Consider the following 23171-nt stretch of genomic DNA (forward strand, 5'->3'; position numbering starts at 1 on the left):
ATGCCTTTTTAAAAATCCCTTGTTGGGGGTAGGTAGTGGGAGTGCATGTCAACTGAAATTCCGAATTTTTAATTTGATTCCATCCTTTCTTTCAGTATCCCTAATAAATAACATAATCTTTTAAAAAATGTCTTAAAAAAATAAAAATGTCTTAATGTTAACTAGACACCTGTCTTCCATCCATTGATTCTAGATCTGCCCTCTGGAACAAATGGATAAGCCTTTTCTTCTTTAGTAAGAATTCAGTATTGACCACCAGCCCTGTACCTTCTCTCTAGTCTGAGCAATATCAGCTTTTTCAAATGTTCTTTATATGTTCTTCAAGTGTTTTTTAAGCTATTTTCATTCTTCTGCTTGGGATATATTTATGTTTTGTCAGAGTCCCTCTTAAAATGTGGTTCTTAGTGAATGCAGTACTTTATATGTTTGGCAAGTCAGAGTATTGAACCTTATGTTAATCTAGACTGTTGTGTTTATATTTTCTAGCTTTAATGAGCTTGAGTTGTGAACTATGGCTCAGCCATTTTCAATTGCAGTACACCTCCCATAATGTGAGCATCATCCAGTGCTGCTTCATTTGGTGCTCACTTGCCCATTCATTCATTCATTCATTCCACAAATACTTTATCGGGTGCTTATTATGTGCCATGACTAGTTTTAGTCATTTTGACAATGAATAAGATAGATACAGTTTCTCCACTCGTGGAACTTACATTCTTGTTGGGGTAAAAAATAAAAAATTTAATGAAAAACAATTTCAGCAGGCTATGAGTAAAGTAAAACAGTAAAATGAGCCATGATGGTATTTGGAGAATACTTCAGATTGTGTAGTCAGGGAACGTCTCTCTGAGTTGACAGTTGGGCTGAGATCTAAATGTCAGGAAGGAGTTAGCCATACAACTAAGGGTGATTCCAAGAAGAAAAAACAATAAAAACAAAAGTCCAGAGATGGGGAACAAGTGTGACGTAGTGAGGGAATAAGAAAAGGCCACTGTGGCTAGCCAGCAGTCAGTGATGATGGAAGAGTTACCGGAAGTAAGGCTCAAGAACCAGACAGGCGTCAGATCGTAGAGTATTGTACTAAGTTTGGGTTTTCTTCTAAATTCAGTGGGAGTCAGGAGTGACATGGTTTCATTACCTTTAGGAAAGATCACCCTGGAGAATGAATTATAGGGAGGCAAAAGTGGAACCGCTCATTAAAAGGTTATTATAGTAGTGCAGGCAAAGGGTGATGATGACTTAAGCTAGGCTGGTGCAGCTACAGAAGGAGAGATATGGACTGATTTGGGCTATATTTGGAGATAGAATTGATGGGATTTGTTAATGATTCAAAATAGTGTGTGTGTGAAAGAAAGCAGAATCAAGGCTCTGACATGCAGATATTTTTGTTCATGTGAAGAAACAGATTTGTTTCAACGCAAGAACAAACCTGGTGTACTTTTAATATCAACTCTGTTGTATGTTGGTGGTGGTTAAGAGCATGGACTCTGGAGCCAGACAGCCTGGGTTCCTTACCTTGGACAAGTTACTCAGCCATTCTGTGACTCAGTGCCCTCTATAAAACGAGGACCGTAATGTCTACCTCATAAGGGTGTTGGCAGAGATTAAACGAATTGACTGATATAGATGGAGTTAATATAGGCTCAGTGCCTGGTCATATTAAAGGGCCTATATAAAGGTTAGCTTTTATTATTTTAATGGTTTTGCAAGGGTAATTTTGAGTCTACGTAATGTTAGCCGTATGCTGAGTTTATACATCAATCCCTATAAAAGATGCAATTCTATTCTCTAATTGTATCTTCGTAATTTTTTTTTCAAGGGCATCTGTAAATTTTTTGTTTTCTGCCATTGTGAAAATATGGAAAAATTGTTTTATGTAGCTGTATATTGCTAGCTAAAATCTGCATTAATATTGAATTTGTTTCAGATGCTTTCAGAATATGCTTATACTACAGTCTTAGACCAAAGAAATGTCTTGAAAGAATTATCGGAAATACTGGATTTCTGCTAACATGGCTCATAGTATAGCTTTTATGTTCATGGTGTCTGATGAAGGATATGTTAATCTTATATCTATAAATTTGTAAAATGCACCATGCAAATTTTTTTTTTAATCTGGTCTCTTACAGAAGTGCAGTTCATTTAGGTAGAATCTGATACTTGTATTTACAATGTAGCAGCACTAAATATTTATGCTTGTTCTAAATTCTTTGGAGAAAAGGATTTTTCCCTTAGTTACATGGTATATGCATTTCTTTATGAATTTATGATACGCTTTATCATAGCTTGATGTTATCTTCTAGATACTGTTACACCTCAGTTTTCTTTATGCATTGAGTGTAGGCTTTAGGTTTTTATTTATTCTTTTTAATAGTAGGACTCAACAGTGAGTTTACTTCTTCAAGGAAATGATACGTTAAAATGGAACAGGATATATCTGTTGGGTCTTAATTGCTCACTCTGTTAATGTAGGTGATTGTCCTTTGATTTGTTTGCAGAGGAAAAAAACCTTTGGGTGTCAATATATCGATATTTATAAAGGTTTAGATTTTTATGAATTAGAGCTTTTGATTGCTAAAAGAGGATTCACTCTAAAGGAATTTTCCTTGTTGAACTAGTGTTCATTTAATGGCATTAAATTTATGTAATTTAATTTTATTACATTTATATGTTTTAAGATGGAAAGGGTACATTTTCACTCCTGTCTTTCAACTGCTTGATTTCTCTTCCGTGCGGTTTCCAGTTCTGTGTACACTCCCAGAAAATGAATGTGAATACACATCCTCACCAACACTTGTCTTTTTTTTTTTTTAGAAACCTGTAGTATTATAGTGTATTTATTTATTTATTTATTTTTAAATATTTATTTATTTGACAGAGAGAGACACAGCGAGAGCAGGAACACAAGCAGGGGGAGTGGGAGAGGGAGAAGCAGGCTTCCCGCAGAGCAGGGAGCCCGATGTGGGACTCCATCCCAGGATCCTGGGATCATGATCTGAGCCGAAGGCAGACGCTTAACGACTGAGCCACCCAGGCGTCCGTATTTATTTATTTTTAAGAATTCTCTACACCCGTTGTGGGACTCAAACTCATGACCCTGGGATCAAGAGTTGCATGCTCTTGCAACTGAGCCAGCCAGGTGCCTCTCTTGTCTTTTTGATACCAGCCATTTTAGCTGGTGTGAGGTGATACTGTGATTTTGATTTGCATTTCCCTGACGATGAGTGGTATTGAGCATCTTTTCATGTGTCTTTTGGCCATCTGTATGTCTTTGGAAAAATGTCTATTCAGGTCTTCTATCCATTTTTTAATTGGATTGTTTTTTTGGTGTTGAGTTGTAGAAATTCTCTATATATTTTGGATTATTAATCCCTAGTGAGACATTTTTATATATTAGGGAAATTAGCTCATGATATGAAATGCAAATTTTTTTTTTTTTTTTAAGGTTTTATTTATTTATTTGACAGAGACAGCGAGAGAGGGAACACAGCAGGGGGAGTGGGAGAGGGAGAAGCAGGCTCTCTGCGGAGCGGGGAGCCCGATGTGGGGCTCCATCCCAGGACCCTGGGATCATGACCTGAGCCGAAGGCAGTGGCTTAACCGACTGAGCCACTCAGGTGCCCCTGAAATGCAGTTTATTTCATAGTGTGCTGTTGTTTTACTTTATGCTTCTTTAGTTTTTTTTTTTTTAATTGAACATTTACATAGTTTAAAGAACCAAACAATTCTGTGGGCACCTCTTTTTGGAGAAGATTCCTCAGAACCAACCATTTCAAATTCTTACAGCTGATTCCTTTGGAATTTATCTTTAAATCTCTAATGTGCTTTTTGATTTTTTTTTAAAGGTTTATTTATTAGAGAGAGAGAAAGTGCAGGCAGGGGGTTAGGGGCAGAGGGAGACGGAGAGAGAATCCTAAGCAGTCTCCATGCCCAGCACAGAGCCTGACATGGGGCTCGATCTCACAATCCATGAGATCATGACCTGAGCCAAAACCGGGAGTCAGACAGTGAACTGATTGAGCCACCCAGGCGTCCCTGATTTTTTTCCCCCCAGGTCTAGGAATTCTCTAGGCCATTACTGAAGATGAAATGTAGCTCTTTTCATTCCACCACCCCAACCATACACATAATGCATACTCCCCCATACTTCCTCATTTTTTCAAAATAGGATTATACCCAGTTGGGACCAGTTGGCATTCTGATTCTTCAGTTTTTGAATTAAACCTTTTTCTCTCTGATAGCTTATAGGCTCTTACACCTGTCTCCGGTGTTCTGAAATTTTTAATGTACCTTGGTAATTGTTTCCATCCATTGTGCTTGTCGCAGAATGAGCTCTTTCCATTTTGAAATTCATGCCCGCTCTTCAGTTTGGAAGTTTCCTTATATTATTTTTATAAACTATAGCCATACCTCATTTTATTGAGCTACACAGATACTGTGATTTTTACAAATTGAGGGTTTGTGGCAACTCTGCATTAAGCTGGACTCTCCGCACCATTTTTTTGACAGCATTTGTTCACTTTGTGTCTGTCATATTTTTTTTTTTTAAGATTTTATTTATTTATTAGAGAGAGAGAGAGAGACAGAGAGAGAGGGAACACAAGCAAGGGGAGCGGAAGAGGGAGAAGCAGGCTTCCTGCCGAGCAGGGAGCCCGATGTGGGGCTCGATCCCAGAACCCTGGGATCATGACCTGAGCCGAAGGCAGACGCTTAACCAACTGAGCCACCCAGGTGCCCTTGTGTCTGTCATATTTGGTAATTCTTGGAATATTTCAAACTTTCCCATTATTATAATTCTTAGGGTGATCTGTGACCAGTGGTTGTGATTCATTGAGGTCTCAGATAATGGTTAGCATTTTTTAGCAATAAAGTATTTTTACTTATTTATTTGTGCAAGCACTGGGGGGCAGGGGGCGGCGCAGGAGGAGAGGAAGACAACAGACTCCCTGCTGAGCAGGGAGCCTGACTCACCCACATGGGGCTGGATCCCAGGACTCTGGGATCATGACCTGAGCCAAAAGCAAATGGTTAACCGACTGAGCCACCCAGGCACCCTAGCAATAAAGTATTTTTATTATTTATTTTATTTATTTATTTGACAGAGATACAGTGAGCCAGAGAACACAAGCCGGGGGAGGAATGGCAGAGGGAGAGGGAGAAGCAGGCTCTCTGCTGAGCAGGGAGCCCAATACAGGACTCCATCCCAGGACCCTGGGATCATGACCTGAGCCACCCAGGCGCCCCTAAAGTATTTTTAAATTACGGTATACACATTGTTTCTTTAGACATAGTGCTATTGCATACTTAATAGACTACAGTATAGTATAAACATAGTTTTTATGTGCACTGGGAAACTGAAAAATTCGTTTGACTCGCTTTGTTGCGATACTTGGCTTTATTGCAGTGGTCTGGACCTAAACTTGCAATATTTCCAAGGTGTGCCTGCATTTGTTCTCTTCAATTTTCTGTATTCCCTTACTCCCATTTTTTGGCTCTTGAACCTCGTGGGCTGATCCTCTCCTATTGTACCATCTGTCTTGTAGCTATAATTTCTGGGCATTTCCCTCAACTTTCATTTTCCCAGCTTTCTCTTCTATGATTCTGTTTTCACTTTACAGGAGATCTTTTAGTCCTCTGAATGTTTTATTTTTCCTTTTAATAACATCCTCTTATTTCATGGATTCAAAATCTCTCTTACCTTTCTGAAAGGAGTTTGCTTGCATGCTTCCTTCCTCCTCCTTTTGTGATTAACTTTTCTTTGCCCAGCCTAGTCCCTTTCTAGGGTTTTCTTTTCCAAGCTGCCTGTTTCTGCTTGTTTTGGCCCCTCTCTCTTTTATTAGGGAAATTCTTCTATGTTTGGCCGTGGACTGTGCTTATATTTTTAAAGTGGACATTGAATAGCTGATTGGAAGCTCTGTGCCTATCTATGGGGTTTGTTGGCTGTGGGATTCACTATGGGGTGATTTGACCTCTATTTTTGAGTAACTTCCAGTGTCAGTACATAAGATCTTTCCTGTAGAACTAGTGAGATTCTAAAGAGTATAAATAAGCCTCTTCTCATCTTTTATTTAGAGTAAACTTTTACTTAGTTTTATGTTTTAAGGCTAGTTTCCAGCCTTAATCTCTCCCTGGTGTTCTCCAGTTCTAAAGGTTCTGTTTTAACTTCTTCAGAAATAAACTTCCATCTCTTTCTGGGGTGAGGGATTGGTATTCTTTCATTCAGCTATGCTGACCCAGAGAGGAGGATTTTGGGAAGTCCACTTGCCTCTTCCGGTGGACTTTCAGTTGGTCCTCTTGTTGTTGGCCCCACATTCACCTCCCCTTGCAGCAGTGCCTCCAGTCTGCAGTTTCAGTGAGCATGCTGCTTTTTGCCTCACAGTTAGCTTCATGTTTAACTAAGTCAGAGTCTTGGTTCTGCCACTTCCCAGGCTTCACTGTTGTCTCTGCTCTCACTCACTTTATCTCCATGGATTTAAAAGTCCCTTATCATAGTCTTGTGGGATTTCAGAGAGGTGTTCCCAACCAAAATGTTACTCCCTTCTTGAGTCGACAGTCATTCTTCAAGGCAGACAGTGCCCAGCAACATGGAGAAGCATTGACTTTTTTAAGGATTTTATTTATTTATTTGACAGAGACAGTGAGAGAGGGAACACAAGCAACAGGCAGAGGGAGCTGGAGAAGCAGGCTTCCCCCTGAGCAGGGAGTCTGATGCGGGGCTCGATCCCAGGACCTCGGGATCATGACCTGAGCTGAAGGCAGACGCTTAACGACTGAGTCACCCAGGTGCTCCAGCATTGACTTTCTTTACACAGAGTGTAAAACTAAACTTCTCGAAAAGATAACCGTGACAAATTAGTGACTTCTTCCTTCAAAAAAAAACAAAAGGTAGGGTGCCTGGGTGACTCAGTCGTTAAGCATCTGCCTTCGGCTCAGGTCATGATCCCGAGGTCCTGGGATCCAGCCCTGCATCGGGCTCCCTGCTCCATGGGGAGCCTGCTTCTCCCTTTGCCTCTGCCTCTCTCTCTGTCTCTCATGAATAAATAAATAAAACCTTTTAAAAAAATAAGTAAACTCCGTGGGTGAATAATGAAAACATAATAACAGGCAAGCTTAGTTCTGTTTAATGGTAAATTTCAGTAAGAAGACTGCCTTTGATTTGAATAAAAGGTTGAAATTGAAACTTGGTACTATATGACATAGGCAAATACATCTGGAATGATGTAAATGCTACCATTTAATATAAGGCTTGTGTGTGACATTACTTCCAGGAGTTCAGAAAGGTGATAAATACTTCTGGTGGGAGTAGTTTGTAAGATTTCATAGGAGAAGAACATGCTTGACTTAATTGAGGTTTTGTTTTTTTCAAGTTGGAAACGAGGATATGGTTGCAATCATTTTGGGAGCCTTGGGCAATAAGCCTATGTAAGTTCTCCAACTTTAAAGTGAGAAAGCTGGTTAAAATCCTTAATTCATTTACTTAACTTTATTTTACTTTACTTAACTTACCTTTTCCCGATACTGCAAATGAAATACAAACTTGCCCAGTGGTACTGAACTATCCATTGTGAGTTGTATTTTGGTCTTACGATGTCATATAATTTTATATTTGTTGGCAGCAGTTGGTAGTTTACTTACTAGCCAGACTCTAACCGCATAGAATTTCAGAACAGGAAGAAATGCTCAGTATTGTTTTGTACAGCTTTTCTTTTTTTCCCCCTAGGAAAACAGATACTTGGTAGAGCCAGGATCAAACCCAATGTTTAGGCATTCTTTTCCTTGTTTCCTTCAGTTTATTGTCTTAAGATGGTATGCTTATTACATGTGTTTGTATTTTGGGTGTAAGTTAATATGCTTTTATTTATTATCAGAAAATATTAATTCTTCTAGCCCACTACAGATTTCTTGGTTCTTTTGGGACCATTTTAGTCTTTTGAGATTTAGATATATGTATAGTCAAACATGTAGTTAGTTTTCTGGATTTTCTTTTCTTTTTTTTTTTTTTAAAGATTTTATTTATTTATTTGAGAGAGAGAATGAGAGAGAGCATGAGAGGGAGGAGGGTCAGAGGGAGAAGCAGACTCCCTGCCGAGCAGAGAGCCTGATGCGGGACTCGATCCCAGGACTCCAGGATCATGACCTGAGCCGAAGGCAGTCGCTTAACCAACTGAGCCACCCAGGCGCCCCAGTTTTCTGGATTTTCTGTTGGGTAAGCTTTCCCAGATTACTTCAGTAAATTATGGCACTTGGTAATAATAATCTGCTCTAATAGATGTTTTTATAATTCATGACAAAATTTCCATGGGCAAACCTTATAGATGATCCCATGAAATGAACTGTTAAAATGACTTTATGACTATCATGTGTGAGTAAACTGTTACTTCTTTATTTTATTTTTAAGATTTTATTTATTTGACAGAGAGAGAGACAGCTAGAGAGGGAACACAAGCAGGGGGAGTGGGAGAGGGAGAAGCTGGCTGAGCAGGGAGCCCAATGCGGGGCTCGATCCCAGAACCCTGGGATCATGACCCGAGCTGAAGGCAGACGCTTAACGACTGAGCCACCCAGGCGCCCCAACTGTTACTTCTTTAAAAACAAAAACAGGTCCAAGCAGGTAGGAGTGGCCAGAACTTTCATTCTCAGCTCTTTTGTTTAAGCCAAAGTTTTTCTCCTCTTTGGGAGACTATCCCTTATTACTACTGCTTCTTGTTATTACTGACTTAAGGGACACAGAGAGTATTCAGTGTGACTTCAAAGCCCTCTCTAGAACATGGGCGTGAGACTTTTCCCCCTTAATTTGACATAATATAATTGAGATAAGGTAAGAACTTTTAAACTATGTTAAAGATAGAGGAAAACCAAAGGGAAATAGGCATATAGTGCAATAACCAAATACATAATTTAGTTGATTACTTGTCTTCTGGAATGCACAGTTTCATTCATATGGTATAAACCCTGGATTGCCTTAATGTGGTGGACACCATTTTAGCATCCATTATCCCAGATCCCACACCTGGATGCTGTCCTTGGAAGTCTCTCTGACAGAATGAGGCTCTTCTATAACACTGGAATGATGAGTTCAGTTTTTTTTTTCTTGCCTGTGGCCTTTCTCTACAGTATAATGCAACGCATGTCTATATCCTTCATCAAATCTACTTCAGTTCTAGGGAAGATACGGCCTTATGGTAAAAGCCATATGATGTATTATTTATCACTTATTGGGAATGAAGTGTTGCTTTGTTAAACCACTTCTTTCAAACTAATTATTAAAAACAGTCCTCTGACATTTATTCCAGTACTTCTTTGGGCAGGGAAATAAACATACTATTTTGGGAAGTAGGAGGTAAACACAGAGGGACCATTAATTATGCAAAGTAGCATGTACTAAATGGATGGGGAAGAAGTAACTATTAGTGAAGTTTAGTAAAGTACCATGGAGAAAGGATTTCTGGAAAAGGTAAGACTGAAATCTGACATTTCTGGAAGGATGTAACTTTGCATAGGTGAGGATAGTTAAGGAGAGGGGAAGGCACGATTTTAAAAAAATTTAGTGTCCAAATTATGGTAGAATAGTTCTGCTTTTGAATTGAGGCTGTATTAGAATCCATTATTACAAATGTTTGGTGCAATACTTGCTTTTTCCTTCACTTTTATAAGTTACTTTTTATTTGGAAAAAATGAAGCTATAGGGGCGCCTGGGTGGCTCAGTCGTTAAGCGACGCTCTTCGGCTCAGGTCATGATCCCAGGGTCCTGGGATCGAGCCCCGCGTCGGGCTCCCTGCTCAGCCGGAAGCCTGCTTCTCCCTCTCCCACTCCCCCTGCTTGTGTTCCCTCTCTCGCTATATCTCTCTCTGTCAAATAAATAAAATCTTTACAAAAAAGAAAAAATGAAGCTATATTCTTTGATCTATTATTAAATGTTTCCTACTGTGCTCTCACTTTTGTTTATAAATGTGAAATGTATTTGGGCTTGATTGTAAACTGAGGGCAGCTTTGAAGTAAGTGTATCCCTCTTGAAATAAGATTGATGGGAACAAATCAGCCATGGTCTGTCAGCTAAGGCAAAGGACCTAGAACTTGAAATTCAGAGGAACTTTTAAAGAACAATGCTTCAGATAATTTTTCTTGTTAGAGAATTTATCATCAGAATAATTGTTAACTAAGTGCACTGTATTTAATGCTTTTAGAAATAGTAGTAAATATAATCCATTGAATCTTGGGTGTTTTGTAATCAGAGACTAGCCTTTTTTCTTCTCCAGCAACTATGAATCCAGTTCTTTAGACGAAGTTCTAGTCCTTAGACATGTTCACGGGGAAAGGGAGAAAAAAACCTCTGTCCTATGGATTCATTGGACCTAAGGAATAGAGACGATTATAAATGAGCTGAAGAAGGATTTAGGAAAAAAGGGAACCTGAAATTCAGTTTTGCAACTGTTTTAATTATCTGGTGATGAGTACTGTGAGTACCTTTTGACTATGTGTATTTGCATATATTTGACCTTATTTTGAACATTGTGGTAATATTTCAGTGTGAGTATTTGAACAGCGCTTCGAGTCTCTTCACTGAAATTTGATTTGTTATATGTAAAAGTTGCCCACCTTCCACACTTACTCCCTTTCAGGGTTGGTTTGTAAGCAAACTCAAAGGTACTAGAATTTTTTATGTGGAGGCTTATTCTACAGAAGAATGTAAACTATAGACAACTCATCTAAATTTTAGGACGTCTAGAACTTTTCCCCATATTTGTTCTTCTCAGTAAAAAGCACAGTTGTCAGATGGGTTTACTACTTTCTCAGGCAAGAAGAGGATGACACATTTTTGAGTTCTCAAATCTATGATTCTAAGATAAGTAGATAATGGACATTTCAGTGAAAATAATGTTATTCTTAGGATTTCAGTGCTTCTGCTTTCCCCCTTGAAATGCTCATGTATATACTCACATACAAATATACACATACATACCAGTTATACCAAATTAATTGTGCTCTTACTCTTCTTTTGGTCTTTGTATATGCTGTCTAATTTCTTCTCCCATTTCCATCATGTAAGTATCAGCTTGGGCTTCTTCCTTTAGAAAAAGAGTTTTTTTTTTAGGATTTATTTTTTAGAAATCTCTACACCCAACACGGGGCTCGAACTTAAACCCTGAGATCAGGAGTCACATGCTCCACTGACTGAGCCAGCCAGGTGCCCCTGGAAAATTTTTAAATACATGAGGCTATCTTTGACACCTCCTGTTGGCATACCTGTATTTATCCCATTGTACCCTCTATCACAGGGTGCCTTCATAATCTGTGTACTGGTCTTTATCTTCCACCAGACTAGAAGTTCTTTTAGGGAAGGGGACAACTTATTCCTAGTACCTGATACAGTGCCTGGCATGCAGCATGTACTCAGAAAATACTTGAATGAAAAGAAAAGAAAATACTTGAATGAGGGGCACCTGGCTGGCTCATTTGGTAGAGCATGTGATTCTTGGTCTTGGGGTCATGAGTTTAAGCCCTGCATTGGGGCTAGTTTACTTAAAAATAATAATAATAATAAAGGGAAGGGGGAAAAAATATTTGAGTAACTATTGTACTGTTGTTATTTGTAATTTTCAATTGATTGAACGAAGCTGAAATATTCTTTTGCCAGATACATTAAAAGTATGTATAATTTATTGCTGGAACTTAAGCACTAATTATAAATGAGAAATTGTAGGGTCATCCCAGAATTGAATGCTATATAATATGTAAACACATGTGAAACCTTTTAAGTGATTTTAAAAATGTGATTACTTGGGGACCTGGCTGGCTCAGTAGAGCATGTGACTCTTGATCTCCAGGTTGTGAGTTTGAGCCTCACACTGGGCTTGGAGTTTACCTAAAAAAAAAATCATAGTAAAAATAAAAAAATAAAAATAAAAATATGATTACTTAGAGTGATTTAAGCAAATTACTTAGAATAAATAAAAGACAACAGTGAGTCCCTAATCTTCCAAGTATGACAACCCCTTTTAAAATATCATTTGTCAGATTCTTACTTCATAGTACAATTATTATATATTGATTGAAAAAGTCATATTATGCTGCTGTGGTTTCACTAATGTATTTTCCTCCAAGAAGGCAATGGAAAAAGACAGATGTGTTCCGTCTTTAGATAATGCTTGCTGTGCATACATTCTCAATCTCGTAAAAAGTCTGTGGCCCACAGAGTTGTATACATCACTGATCTCTGAATGCGGGTTCACAAAACAAGCCGTTAGTATTAAGTTTTTAAAAATTAGAACTTCTCTTAATTGTCTTTCGTCTTGAAAAAGGCAAATTGCTTTTAATACAGTGATTGGCCCTGGCTTCCCACACTGTTAGTAGGTCCGATGTGCTGGTGAGAGATCCTGAGGAAGGGTGGAATTTTCACTTTCTCACTTGTATTCGTTGTCGTCGTGACTGAAGTTTACCTGTGATTATGTTGATTTTCATATGATTAGGTTTTAATGAAGCTGCTTCAAAAAGTGAGCAAGTGACTAAAAAAGACTCCTATCAGAAAAGATTGATTGTAGTTATAATAAAGCTCACACAGGCATACACATAAAAAATGTTAGAACTCCTAATTCCAGTATAAGCTCTCATTCTGGGGTAAAAACTATGATACAATCAGATCTGAAATACCAAATGCAAAAAAATCTGAGATCGTTGAAGATTGTTTGAAATATGGATCTATAATATTGGAACTGTACCTTGCCTGAGTTACAGTGCTGTTTGACATGTAACTAAATGATAGCATGAAATCATAACAAGTTAGCAGGTCATTTAAAAATTAGGCATTCTGAATATAAAAACCTTTTGAGTTTTTTTTTCCATAGATGTTTGATAAAGCCATCAGTAGAGTGCAAAACTGCACTAAATTATAAATGTTTACAAGGCCCTTTGAGGTTTCTTTTGAACAGTAAAAGATAGCCATATCACTGGGGAAACCCTTGTTTTTTCTGTTTTGGTCGAAATGACAGAAATAACATGGAATGTATGGCAAAAAATTAAAACCCATTTCTTTGTCATCACATGCCTTTGAAACATGCAGTGTTTCAGTATACAGTGCTGATGTGAAGAAACCAGTATCAGAATAATTACACATTGTAGAAGATTTGCTTTATGATTGATTTTATTTTAATAAAATGTAGATGTTGTAACATACTTTCTCCTTAGTGTTTGCTAACTTGTGTTTCAGTAATAATGACTGTTTTTGGGGGGTGAATAGCAAAAGCAAAGAGATGCTAGGCAAATGTATATTTTCAATAGTAAATGACTTCTTTAATAAAGACAACCTTTTATGGAAGAAAGTCATAGTTACTTAAGGTAAAAATCATTTACTCCATCATTCATAGGTAAATTACTGCAGCAAAGAAATTGAACCAGGAGTTTATAAAGAGCTGTTAGCGTGCCATCAATGTAGTTAATTTTATAAAAATAAGACCTTTAACTTTAAAATAAATACAGTAGGTTTTGGGGGCACCTGGGTAGCTCAGTTGGTTGAGTGTTGGACTCTCGATTTTGGCTCAGGTTGTGATCTCAGTGTTGTGGGATTAAGCCCCGCCCGCCTTGTGCTCAGCACTGAGTCTGCTTGGGATTCTCTGTCTTCTCCCCTCCTTCTGCAACCCCCCCCACCCCGCTCCCCCTCTCCTTGCTGGCACGCGTGAGCGCTCTCTTTCAAATCTTTAAAAAAATAAAATCTAGTTTTTACAGTACTTATATGAGAAATGACCAAGAAGTACATTTTACTGCATAGAAGTTTGCTGATTATCTCATAGCAAAGTTCTTTGCTTTTGAAGAATAATACAACTTAAAATAGAAGTTGCTAATTCCACAGCAGTATGCAGATACTTTTAGCTAAAAGAGAATACACACACACACAATCTTCCCATTAAGGATAAAGGTTACTTACCAAGAAGGTAACTATTTTAAAGAAAGTAGTGTTAGCAAATGAGCATTTGGGAAATAAAGCTTTGGAAAGGTAATGGTTTTGTGATTTTTTTTTTTTTAAAGATTTTATTTATTTGTTAGTGCACACATGAGCACGAGCGGGGAGAGAGGCAGAGGGAGATAGAGAGGGACAAGCAGATGCCCCGCTGAGCCAGGAACCTGATGCGGGGCTCTACACAGGGCTCAATCCCAGGACCCTGAGATCATGACCTGAGCTGAAGTCAGACGCTTAACTGACTGAGCCATCCAGGTGCCCCTGTTTTGTGATTTTTGTTGGGAAAAAAAAAAGATCATGTATAGTAACTGTCGGATTTGCATACTTTAAGTACTTGGGAATTTTGGTATATATTCTAGGAAAACTCCTACAATAGCACTGTTTTATTATTTTAAAAAATGAAAAATAACTCCTATTCACTGATAGTAGAATAGATAAAAATTGTACATGAGCATATAGTGAACTATGGCTCTGCATCAATGTGGACGAATCTCAGAAATATAGTGGTGAGCCAAAACCAAGAATACTAGAGCAGCATACATTGTACTTCACATCAATGTGTAGTGTCAGACATATAAAACTATGCCTCAAATGGTTAAACTACAAGGGATACTGATGATAAAATTCAGGATAATAGGATGCCTCAGTGGTCTTGATGATGTTCTACTTCTTAAATTGTATGGTGGGTACATAGGTGTTCATTTTATTACTCTTTAGCTATATGTATACATTATGTAAACTTTCATATATGTGATATTTCATGTTTGAAAAATTAAATCAGGGACACCTGGCTGGCTCAGTCAGAAGAGTGTTTTGATTCTTGATGGTGGGGTTGTGAGTTTGAGCCCCACATTGGGTGTAAGAGATTACTTAAAAATAAGTAAAACTCAAAAATCATTAAGGGACAAACCCAACTTTAAAATATCAATTTGGGACTTAAAAATGACCAATTTGTGGGGTGCATGGCTGGCTCATTCGGAACAGCATGTAGCTCTTGATCTCAGGGTTGTAAGTTTGATCCTCACGTTGGGTATAGAGATTATTTATAAATAATATTTTTAGGGGCACCTGGGTGGCTCAGTTGGTTAGGCATCCGACTCTTGATCTCAGCTCAGGTCTTGACCCTCAGGGTCATGAGCTCAAGCCCCACATTGGGCTCCACGTTGGTTGTAGAGCCTACTTAAATAAATAAATAAAATAAAATCTTAAAAAAAAATGACCTATTTGTGAAAGAATGCAGTCGCTCATAAAGCCGGTCGGTGTACTAGTGACCTAAGCTCAGTCACTCATTTCCTGGACTTTGAATCTTGAGCAAGAGACTTCAGAAGGAAACAGACAGCAGGTAGGAATCCTAGCAGTGAGAGCAGCCGCAAGCAAGCAAGGCTGTTCTGGTGTAACTTGCACAGTATTTGGCTCCTTGTTTGTTAGAGGTTCCTTTTGATTCTTAATGTTCCCTGTAGCTTGCTTTCTTTTCTTTTTTTTTTAAAGATTTTATTTATTTATTTGACAGAGAGAGACACAGCGAGAGAGGGAACACAAGCAGGGGGAGTGGGAGAGGGAGAAGCAGGCTTCGCAGGGAGCCCGATGAGGGGCTCGATCCCAGGACCCTGGGATCATGACCTGAGCCGAAGGCAGACGCTTAATGACTGAGCCACTCAGGCGCCCCACCAGCATGCTCTTTCGAAGGTCCCCATCCAAGATGTACTGGAAAAAAAAAAAAACTTTGGGTGTGTGGATGGGCTATGGAATCTGCATTTTGAGCAAATAACAAACATTTTATGGTTTTACTCTGTTTCAAGTACTGTTCTAAGCACACTGTATCAACTCATTCTTCACTGCAACCCTGTGAAGTGTAGGTATTATTGTTGTGATACGCATTTGCCAGAGAGGAGAAGGGGAAAGTGACTGATTAATTCACAGGAGGAATTTGAAGTACAGGTGACTAACGTCTTACTCAAGGTCACACAGCTAGTGAGTTTTAGGGCCAGGACTGTAGGTGGGAAACTACCAGGGCATCTGCATGCTTATTTGGAGAACCACCACTCTAGTCCAAGTCATTTGAAATTGGAAAAGCTTTATTCTAAAATAACAGTGAAGTCAGGAGGGAGAGGGATGCATAGGAGTACTTTATAATCCTGTCTATGGATTGTTAAGTCTGTCAGCACTGAGTAGAAGTTGTCCTAATGCTGCTTCACGGATTAGAAAACTCAGCAATGTTAAGTATGTTCTGTAACACATCATTAAACTTACATTGTTTTAACAGACTCTAAGTAATAGATTTCAGTCAATCCAAGTAAAGTTTTTAATTTGATAAACAGTAAAGCTTTGATAAAATCAAATGTTTGTAGAATGGAGATTTTATGTTTTAATTAAATTTTGGGGTTGTCAGGATCACTGGGGGAAAGTATCTTACAATACATGCTTTTGGAAGTCTTTCTGAAATATATTAAAGTACCTTAATATATTAGAAAAGATGCAACACCATTCTGAATATTCTGATGGTTCAGTCTTCTATATTGAACCCTGAGTTCTCTTATAAATTGAATATTTAAGAAAACTTAACCAGGTTGTGTTTCTTAGTTTTCCTTTGTGGAACAGTGCTTTTCAACTTACTGCACATCTAAATCACCAGAGAGGCTTAAAAAAAAAATACTGATATCTGGGTCTCACCCCTAGAGATTCTGATTTAATTGGTCTGATGATTCTAATGTGCTAGGATTGAGAAACCACTGTTCTAGAATAAGGATGTATGGGGAAATTTTCTTGGTTTCTTTTTTGTTATTCCAGTAAATTCAGATAATACTGAAAAATATATTTGAGACAGGAGTTACTAGAGAATAGATGGAATATTGTAGATAATTCTCTGACAGGTTTAAACATATAACCCTTGACAATTTTTGTTTTCTTTCAGATTCATTATTAAACATGGGTGCATTTTTGGATAAACCCAAAACTGAGAAACATAATGCTCATGGTGCTGGGAATGGTTTACGTTATGGCCTGAGCAGCATGCAAGGATGGAGAGTAGAAATGGAAGATGCACACACAGCTGTTGTAGGTATTCCTCACGGCTTGGAAGACTGGTCATTTTTTGCAGTTTATGATGGTCATGCTGGATCTCGAGTAGCAAATTACTGCTCAACACATTTATTAGAACACATCACTAATAATGAAGACTTTAGGGCAGCTGGAAAATCAGGATCTGCTCTTGAGCCCTCCGTGGAAAATGTCAAGAATGGCATCAGAACTGGCTTTTTGAAAATTGATGAATACATGCGTAACTTTTCAGACCTCAGAAACGGAATGGACAGAAGTGGTTCAACCGCAGTGGGGGTCCTGATTTCACCTAAGCATATCTACTTTATCAACTGTGGTGATTCACGTGCTGTTCTGTATAGGAATGGACAAGTCTGCTTTTCTACCCAGGATCACAAACCTTGCAATCCAAGGGAGAAGGAGCGAATCCAAAATGCAGGAGGCAGCGTAATGATACAACGTGTTAATGGTTCATTAGCAGTGTCTCGTGCTTTGGGGGACTATGATTACAAGTGTGTTGATGGCAAGGGCCCAACAGAACAACTTGTTTCTCCAGAGCCTGAGGTTTATGAAATTTTAAGAGCAGAAGAGGATGAATTTATCATCTTGGCTTGTGATGGGATCTGGGATGTTATGAGTAATGAGGAGCTCTGTGAATTTGTTAAATCTAGGCTTGAGGTATCTGATGACCTGGAAAATGTGTGCAATTGGGTAGTGGACACTTGTTTACATAAGGTATGTAAGTCTTTTTGTTATAATTAAAATACCCTGTTAATTTTGAAAAGGCACGGTAAGTAAAATTAACCAGACTTAAATTTTAAAAACTTTTCATTAGGGAAAATCTGTATATTTTTAAATTACTTTCTTCACCAGAATTTTTTTTTTTTTTTGGCCAGCCTCGTTTGCCTCAACCTTCTAGTTTGAAGATTAATAAATTTGTGGCATTTGTTGTCATTTAAGTACTTTGTGGCTTGTTGCCGCAGCTGAGGCATCTATATAGAATTGTGCCTTTTGATTTAAATTCTCAGTATTGGCAACAGAAGTCTTTTTTTTTTTTTTAAGATTTTATTTATTTATTTGAGAGAGAGCATGAGAGTGGGGAGGGTCAGAGGGAAGAGCAGACTCCCCGCTGAGCAGGGAGCCCAATGCGGGACTCGATCCCGGGACCCCAGGATCATGACCTGAGCCGAAGGCAGTCGCTTAACCAACTGAGCCACCCAGGCACCCGGCAACAGAGGTCTTATGCCTGATTTTGAAGCAGTTTAATGAATTATGTATATGGTATATTTCTGTAATAAATACACAAAAGATCAAAAGCCATGTATAATATTGGAAGATAAACCAGAGAGCTAGGCTAAGTCAGGTTTTGTAATTTAGATCTGAGCCTCCTAGCAGCTAAGATGAAAACAAGTAAAAGTGTAAATTGTGTATTTCTTATTGTTTAGTAAAAGAAGCCCTTTCCTAGCAACAAAATCAAAAAGGAGTTTACAGGTGGCTTTATATAAGTGATACATGACATGGTAGAGCATATCTTAACTTTTGTAGAAGATACCAGAATTCTTTTTGTATAGATGTTTTTGTCATCACTGATTAAAAACCAAAGAGTAGGATAAAATATAATGCTGGAAGAATTCCTGTGGATCAGTAACATTTAATTTAGTTTTGTAATGTCCTGTGAATCTTAACTTGATATAGTAATAGGGAAAGCAAATCCAGACTAACAGACATTTAGCAATTCCCTTGAATGTCTTTAAAATATTCAGTAGTTTCAGGTGGGTTTTTGACAGGGCCTGTATAGCAGTCAGTTAAAATCTGAGTTAACTGGCCAGTGCCTAGAATATGTGAGTATTGTATGACTGAGTAAAAAGATATCAAGGCAAAACTAACCTTTGGCTATATGAAATAAAGGTTTTGACTTACTTATTCTGTCTAGATTAGAACTATTCTTTCTCCCCACCACATAAGTTCCTTTGGAAGGTACAGACATAGCAGAAAGTTTCGGAAGTTCTCTGAGTCTGTGGAGATAACCAGGTTTTGGTGAAGTGTCTACTTCTTTTTCATAGATTGGGAAGAGTCAACTTCAGATAGAGAAAATTTAAGGGCTGGTATTTCCAGTTGGCAGCTTTTTTCTGAAAGGGTTTTAAATGATGGTTCCTTTAGCTTTTCAAAGGTTTTTGTTTTTTTGTTTTTTGTCTTTTTTTCCCTTAAGCATACTGTATACTTTTTTTTTTTTTACTTATCTGGATAGGTTAATTACAAAAGTATTGATGGTTGTCGGTGATCGAATAGGCTCTAAAAATGTCTTCCCTTTGGACTCCAAGTGGAGAGATTCTGACCTGCAGCTTTTTGAGACAAAAGCAAGCAGATGTTTTTTGCCTGACTAGCAGATGAAGACAGCATTTTCCCTGATTATAAAACAAGTATATACTTAGCTATTAAAAAAAAATTCCAGGTAATCCAGGACATATAAAGAAACATTAAAAAATTTTGCCACTCACTGAAGTTGGCTCCATTCATTGGTATATATTTTTCCAGTCTTTTTTGCCTGCCCGTTAGTATGTATATTTTTATAAAAAGGAGATCATTATACTTGTTATTCTACAGTATGCTTTTTTGTGCAACAGTACGCTGTAGCGAGATCTCCATGTCTGTAGGTATCAGTCTAAATCATTTGTCATGGTTGTATAGTATTTTGTTGAAAGAATGGCGTGTTGTTTCGAAGGGAATAGCCAAAAATCTATTAGGTCTGTAATTTGGAGTAAAAAAGAAGCTTGTATTGTGGATAAATGCACACTCCCTTCCATTGAAAGGATGTTTGTTTTCAGGAATTTTGACCCCACCCTTTTGGAGGGGGTGAAATGATTCTGGTGGTGGATCTTTGCTTGACAGCTTTGATCAGTAATTAAATATTCCTGGTGATGGTATTAAATATCCTGGATTCCTAGAATCTCAGAAATGATAAATGACAGTAATAGGGACAAGAGGTTGGAACCCATGAGTCATTCAATTTTAGTGGAAGTTGGCCACCATAGTTCCTTAGGATGAAGCTGCATTCAAATTGAAGTCAGTTTTTTGGTTTTATTTTTAATTAGAGAGAATGGGAGCGTGTGCTGGAGGGTGTAGAGGGAGAGGGGGAGAGAGAATCTCAAGCAGATTCCCCACTGAGTGTGGGGTCTCAGGTGGGGTGTGGGACTCCCTCTCACAACCTGAGATCATGACCTGAGCTGAAATCAGGAGTTGGATGCTTAACTGACTGAGCCACTCAGGTGCCCCAAGTTGAAATCATTTTTTTTTTGTTTTGTTTTTTTAAGATTTTATTTATTTATTTGACAGAGCAAGAGAGCACAAGCAGGGGGAGCACTAGAGGGAGAGGAAGAAGCAGGCTCCCTGCTGAGCAGGGAGCCCCATGCGGGACTCGATCCCAGGACCCCGGGATCATGACCTGAGCCAAAGGCAGATGCTTAACCATCTGAGCCACCCAGGTGCCCCCAAATTGAAATCAGTTTTGAGAAGCTTAGTTAACTTTTGTGTTGAAACATAACAGACCTTTGAATATTTTGAACCTTTGCATGTTAAAACTTCTTACCCATTTCTGTTTTTCTAACTCCATAATTTGTCACTTGTTTGTATTGTAAAACCAGGGGTTAGCAATGTTATAAAACAATATGATTAAAATAGAGTATGATTGCTTTGAACTTTGAAAGATTGAATACAAAATTTTAAAATCCATGGAAAGCACTTTAGCTCAGTGCTTGGCACTTAGCGATTGCTCAGTAGGTGCTAGCTAGCTACTTCAGGAGGAGAGAGACTAGATTTGATTTTTAAGTAGAAGCTTCCCTGATAATAGATTTAAATGATGTGTTAATATTTTCTAACACTTCTAACACTTGTCATGCCCTAATAGTTTACAAGCACTTTTATATGTTAACTCATGAAATCTTGGAAGATTGTGATAATCGTCATAATCACAATAACATCAGTAAATTACTGCTTTCTATGAGCCAAATGCTATTCTAAGCACTTTATACATACCTTAATGCATTTAATTTTCACAACAACTATAAAAGATAGTTAGCATTATTATTGCTAATGATAATCTCTTTCAAGATTGCCACTTAGGAATATGAAGCAGTAAGTGTTGGATGACTCTACTCAGGCATTACTCTCTTAAGATACGTTAACTCTAGGAGAGAATAATCCCTAAGAAAGCAGCCTTCCTATTTTATTGCCAATACTAGTAGCATTCATAGTATTTACGCTAATTTCAGGTTGCATATGCTATGCAACTGCTGTTTGCATAGCCTTTCATAACTTATAAATAACACTCATTTGTCCTACTAGTAGCCTGAGATGAACGAAATAATAATCCATTTCTAATTTGCAAGTAAGGAAATAGAGGTTTGCCATTAAAAGATAGCTGTTAGGGCGCCTGGGTGGCTCAGTTGGTTAAGCGACTGCCTTCGGCTCAGGTCATGATCCTGGAGTCCCTGGATCGAGTCCCGCATCGGGCTCCCTGCTCGGCAGGGAGTCTGCTCCTCCCTCTGACCCTCCCAACCCTCCCCCCTCTCATGTGCTCTCTCTCTCAGTCTCTCTCTCTCAAATAAATAAATAAAATCTTTAAAAAAAAAAATAAAATAAAATAAAAGATAGCTGTTAAGTCATATTTTGATGAGTGTTGAAGCCAAGACTAGAACTCACATTTCCTGATTCAAGTTTGATGGGTCCGTTGCCAATGTTTCACAGAAGGTTTGACGAAAAATTTTTTCCGAATGGAAATACTAAGAGTTCCCTTTTCTTTTTTCAGTAATTACAAGATGAATAAGAACATTTGTGAACAAATCCGAAGATGTTTGTATTTATGTCCTTTTTAAAAATATCATCCCCCTTAAGCAGCCACATATTCTTCCAAATAATTCTGTTTATTCATACAAACATATAGAAATATAAAAATAGGGTTTCCTTTCCCTTCCTTTCTGTTTTTTGTTTTTTGTTTTTTTATAGAAATGGATCGTATTATGCATGTTACTTTGCCACCTGCTTTTTCTTAAATTGTAAAATTCAGTATTCCTTTAAATTGTTCTATTATTTTTTCTTTTAAAATACTATTCGATTTTCTAAATTCTGCTTATATACACTTATCAGAAGCTTATTTATATACATGAGAATAGTACCTGATAGTTGGATAAAATTGAGGGAAAATTTCAGCTCACAACCTGAGCTGAAACCAAGGGTCAAGACCTCCATTGTCTTCACGTTTTGCTACATTGAATTTTAGGAGGTGATGGCAAGAGTTTTTCAGGGCCTTTATGTCTTTTTGGCTTATTTTCCAAAGGCAGCGCCATTCCAGATTAGTAATAGAACATGAAAAATGTACCCATATACCCCCCAAAATTGTCTAGCTCTAAACTCAGGAGTTTTTCCGTTATAGCTTTCAGAAAATGTAATTCTAAATAACACAAATGTAGACATAAATAGTATTAGAGTGGAGTGTGGTTGGGTATTTTGGAGTATGGAAGGGAAGGACTGAATGTAAAAGTATAGTCTATAGTGTAGCAGTTCTCAAACTTTCTTGGTTTCATGGTGCCCGAGTATCTCAGAATTTTTTCGTAGTGCTACTTAGCCATATTAATACTTAGCAGATATAAGTATTATATGGTTAGAGCCAAGCTTAATGAGTATATATATGTCTTAACAAAATAATACATATACATTGAAAAAATCCTTTATTTCATTCTTTAAGAAACTGCAGTTACAGGGGCACCTGGATGGCTCAGTTGGTTGCGTGTCCGACTCTTGGTTTCAATTCAGATCATGATCTCACAGTGGTGGGATCGGTGTGGGATTGAGCCGGTGTGGGATTGAGCCAGCGTGGGGCTCTGTGCTCAGTGGGGTGTCTGCTTGGGATTCTCTTTCTCCCTCTCCCCCTTCCTGCCCCCCCCACTCATATTCTCTTTCTTTCTCTCTAAAATAAATAAATAAATCTTAAAAAAAGAGATACTGCAGTTACATACTAACAAGAAAGATATGTGTACCTGTTCACTGCACAGCTTCTCAGATCTTGGAATCATTGGGCACAGCCACCCTCATTTCCTGTATCACGTTGATTTTTTTTATGGGACTTGCTTTTTATCATAGCAACTCTCAAAACCCCGGCTTTGAAAATATTGGATGTCCTTGAGAGGAA

At 38.1% G+C, this 23171-nt stretch overlaps 1 protein-coding gene across 3 annotated transcripts in view; it reads left to right on the plus strand.

Moving 5' to 3' along the window:
- The window catches only part of PPM1B (protein phosphatase, Mg2+/Mn2+ dependent 1B), a 75046-nt gene that overhangs the window by 33034 nt on the left and 18841 nt on the right, over window positions 1-23171 (plus strand). For 2 of the 3 annotated variants that reach the window (XM_006746337.3, XM_006746339.3), the window contains exon 2: window positions 16863-17722. The exons of the other annotated variant lie outside the window; for it this stretch is intronic. In XM_006746337.3, the coding sequence (XP_006746400.1) occupies window positions 16877-17722 (846 nt within the window). In that variant the 5' untranslated portion in view covers window positions 16863-16876. The remainder of the gene's footprint in view (window positions 1-16862; window positions 17723-23171) is intronic. 3 annotated transcript variants of the gene reach the window in all.

The sequence above is a fragment of the Leptonychotes weddellii genome, chromosome 10 (assembly GCF_054177405.1).
Source record: "Leptonychotes weddellii isolate Sample4059 chromosome 10, ASM5417740v2, whole genome shotgun sequence".
Taxonomy (NCBI): domain Eukaryota; kingdom Metazoa; phylum Chordata; class Mammalia; order Carnivora; family Phocidae; genus Leptonychotes; species Leptonychotes weddellii.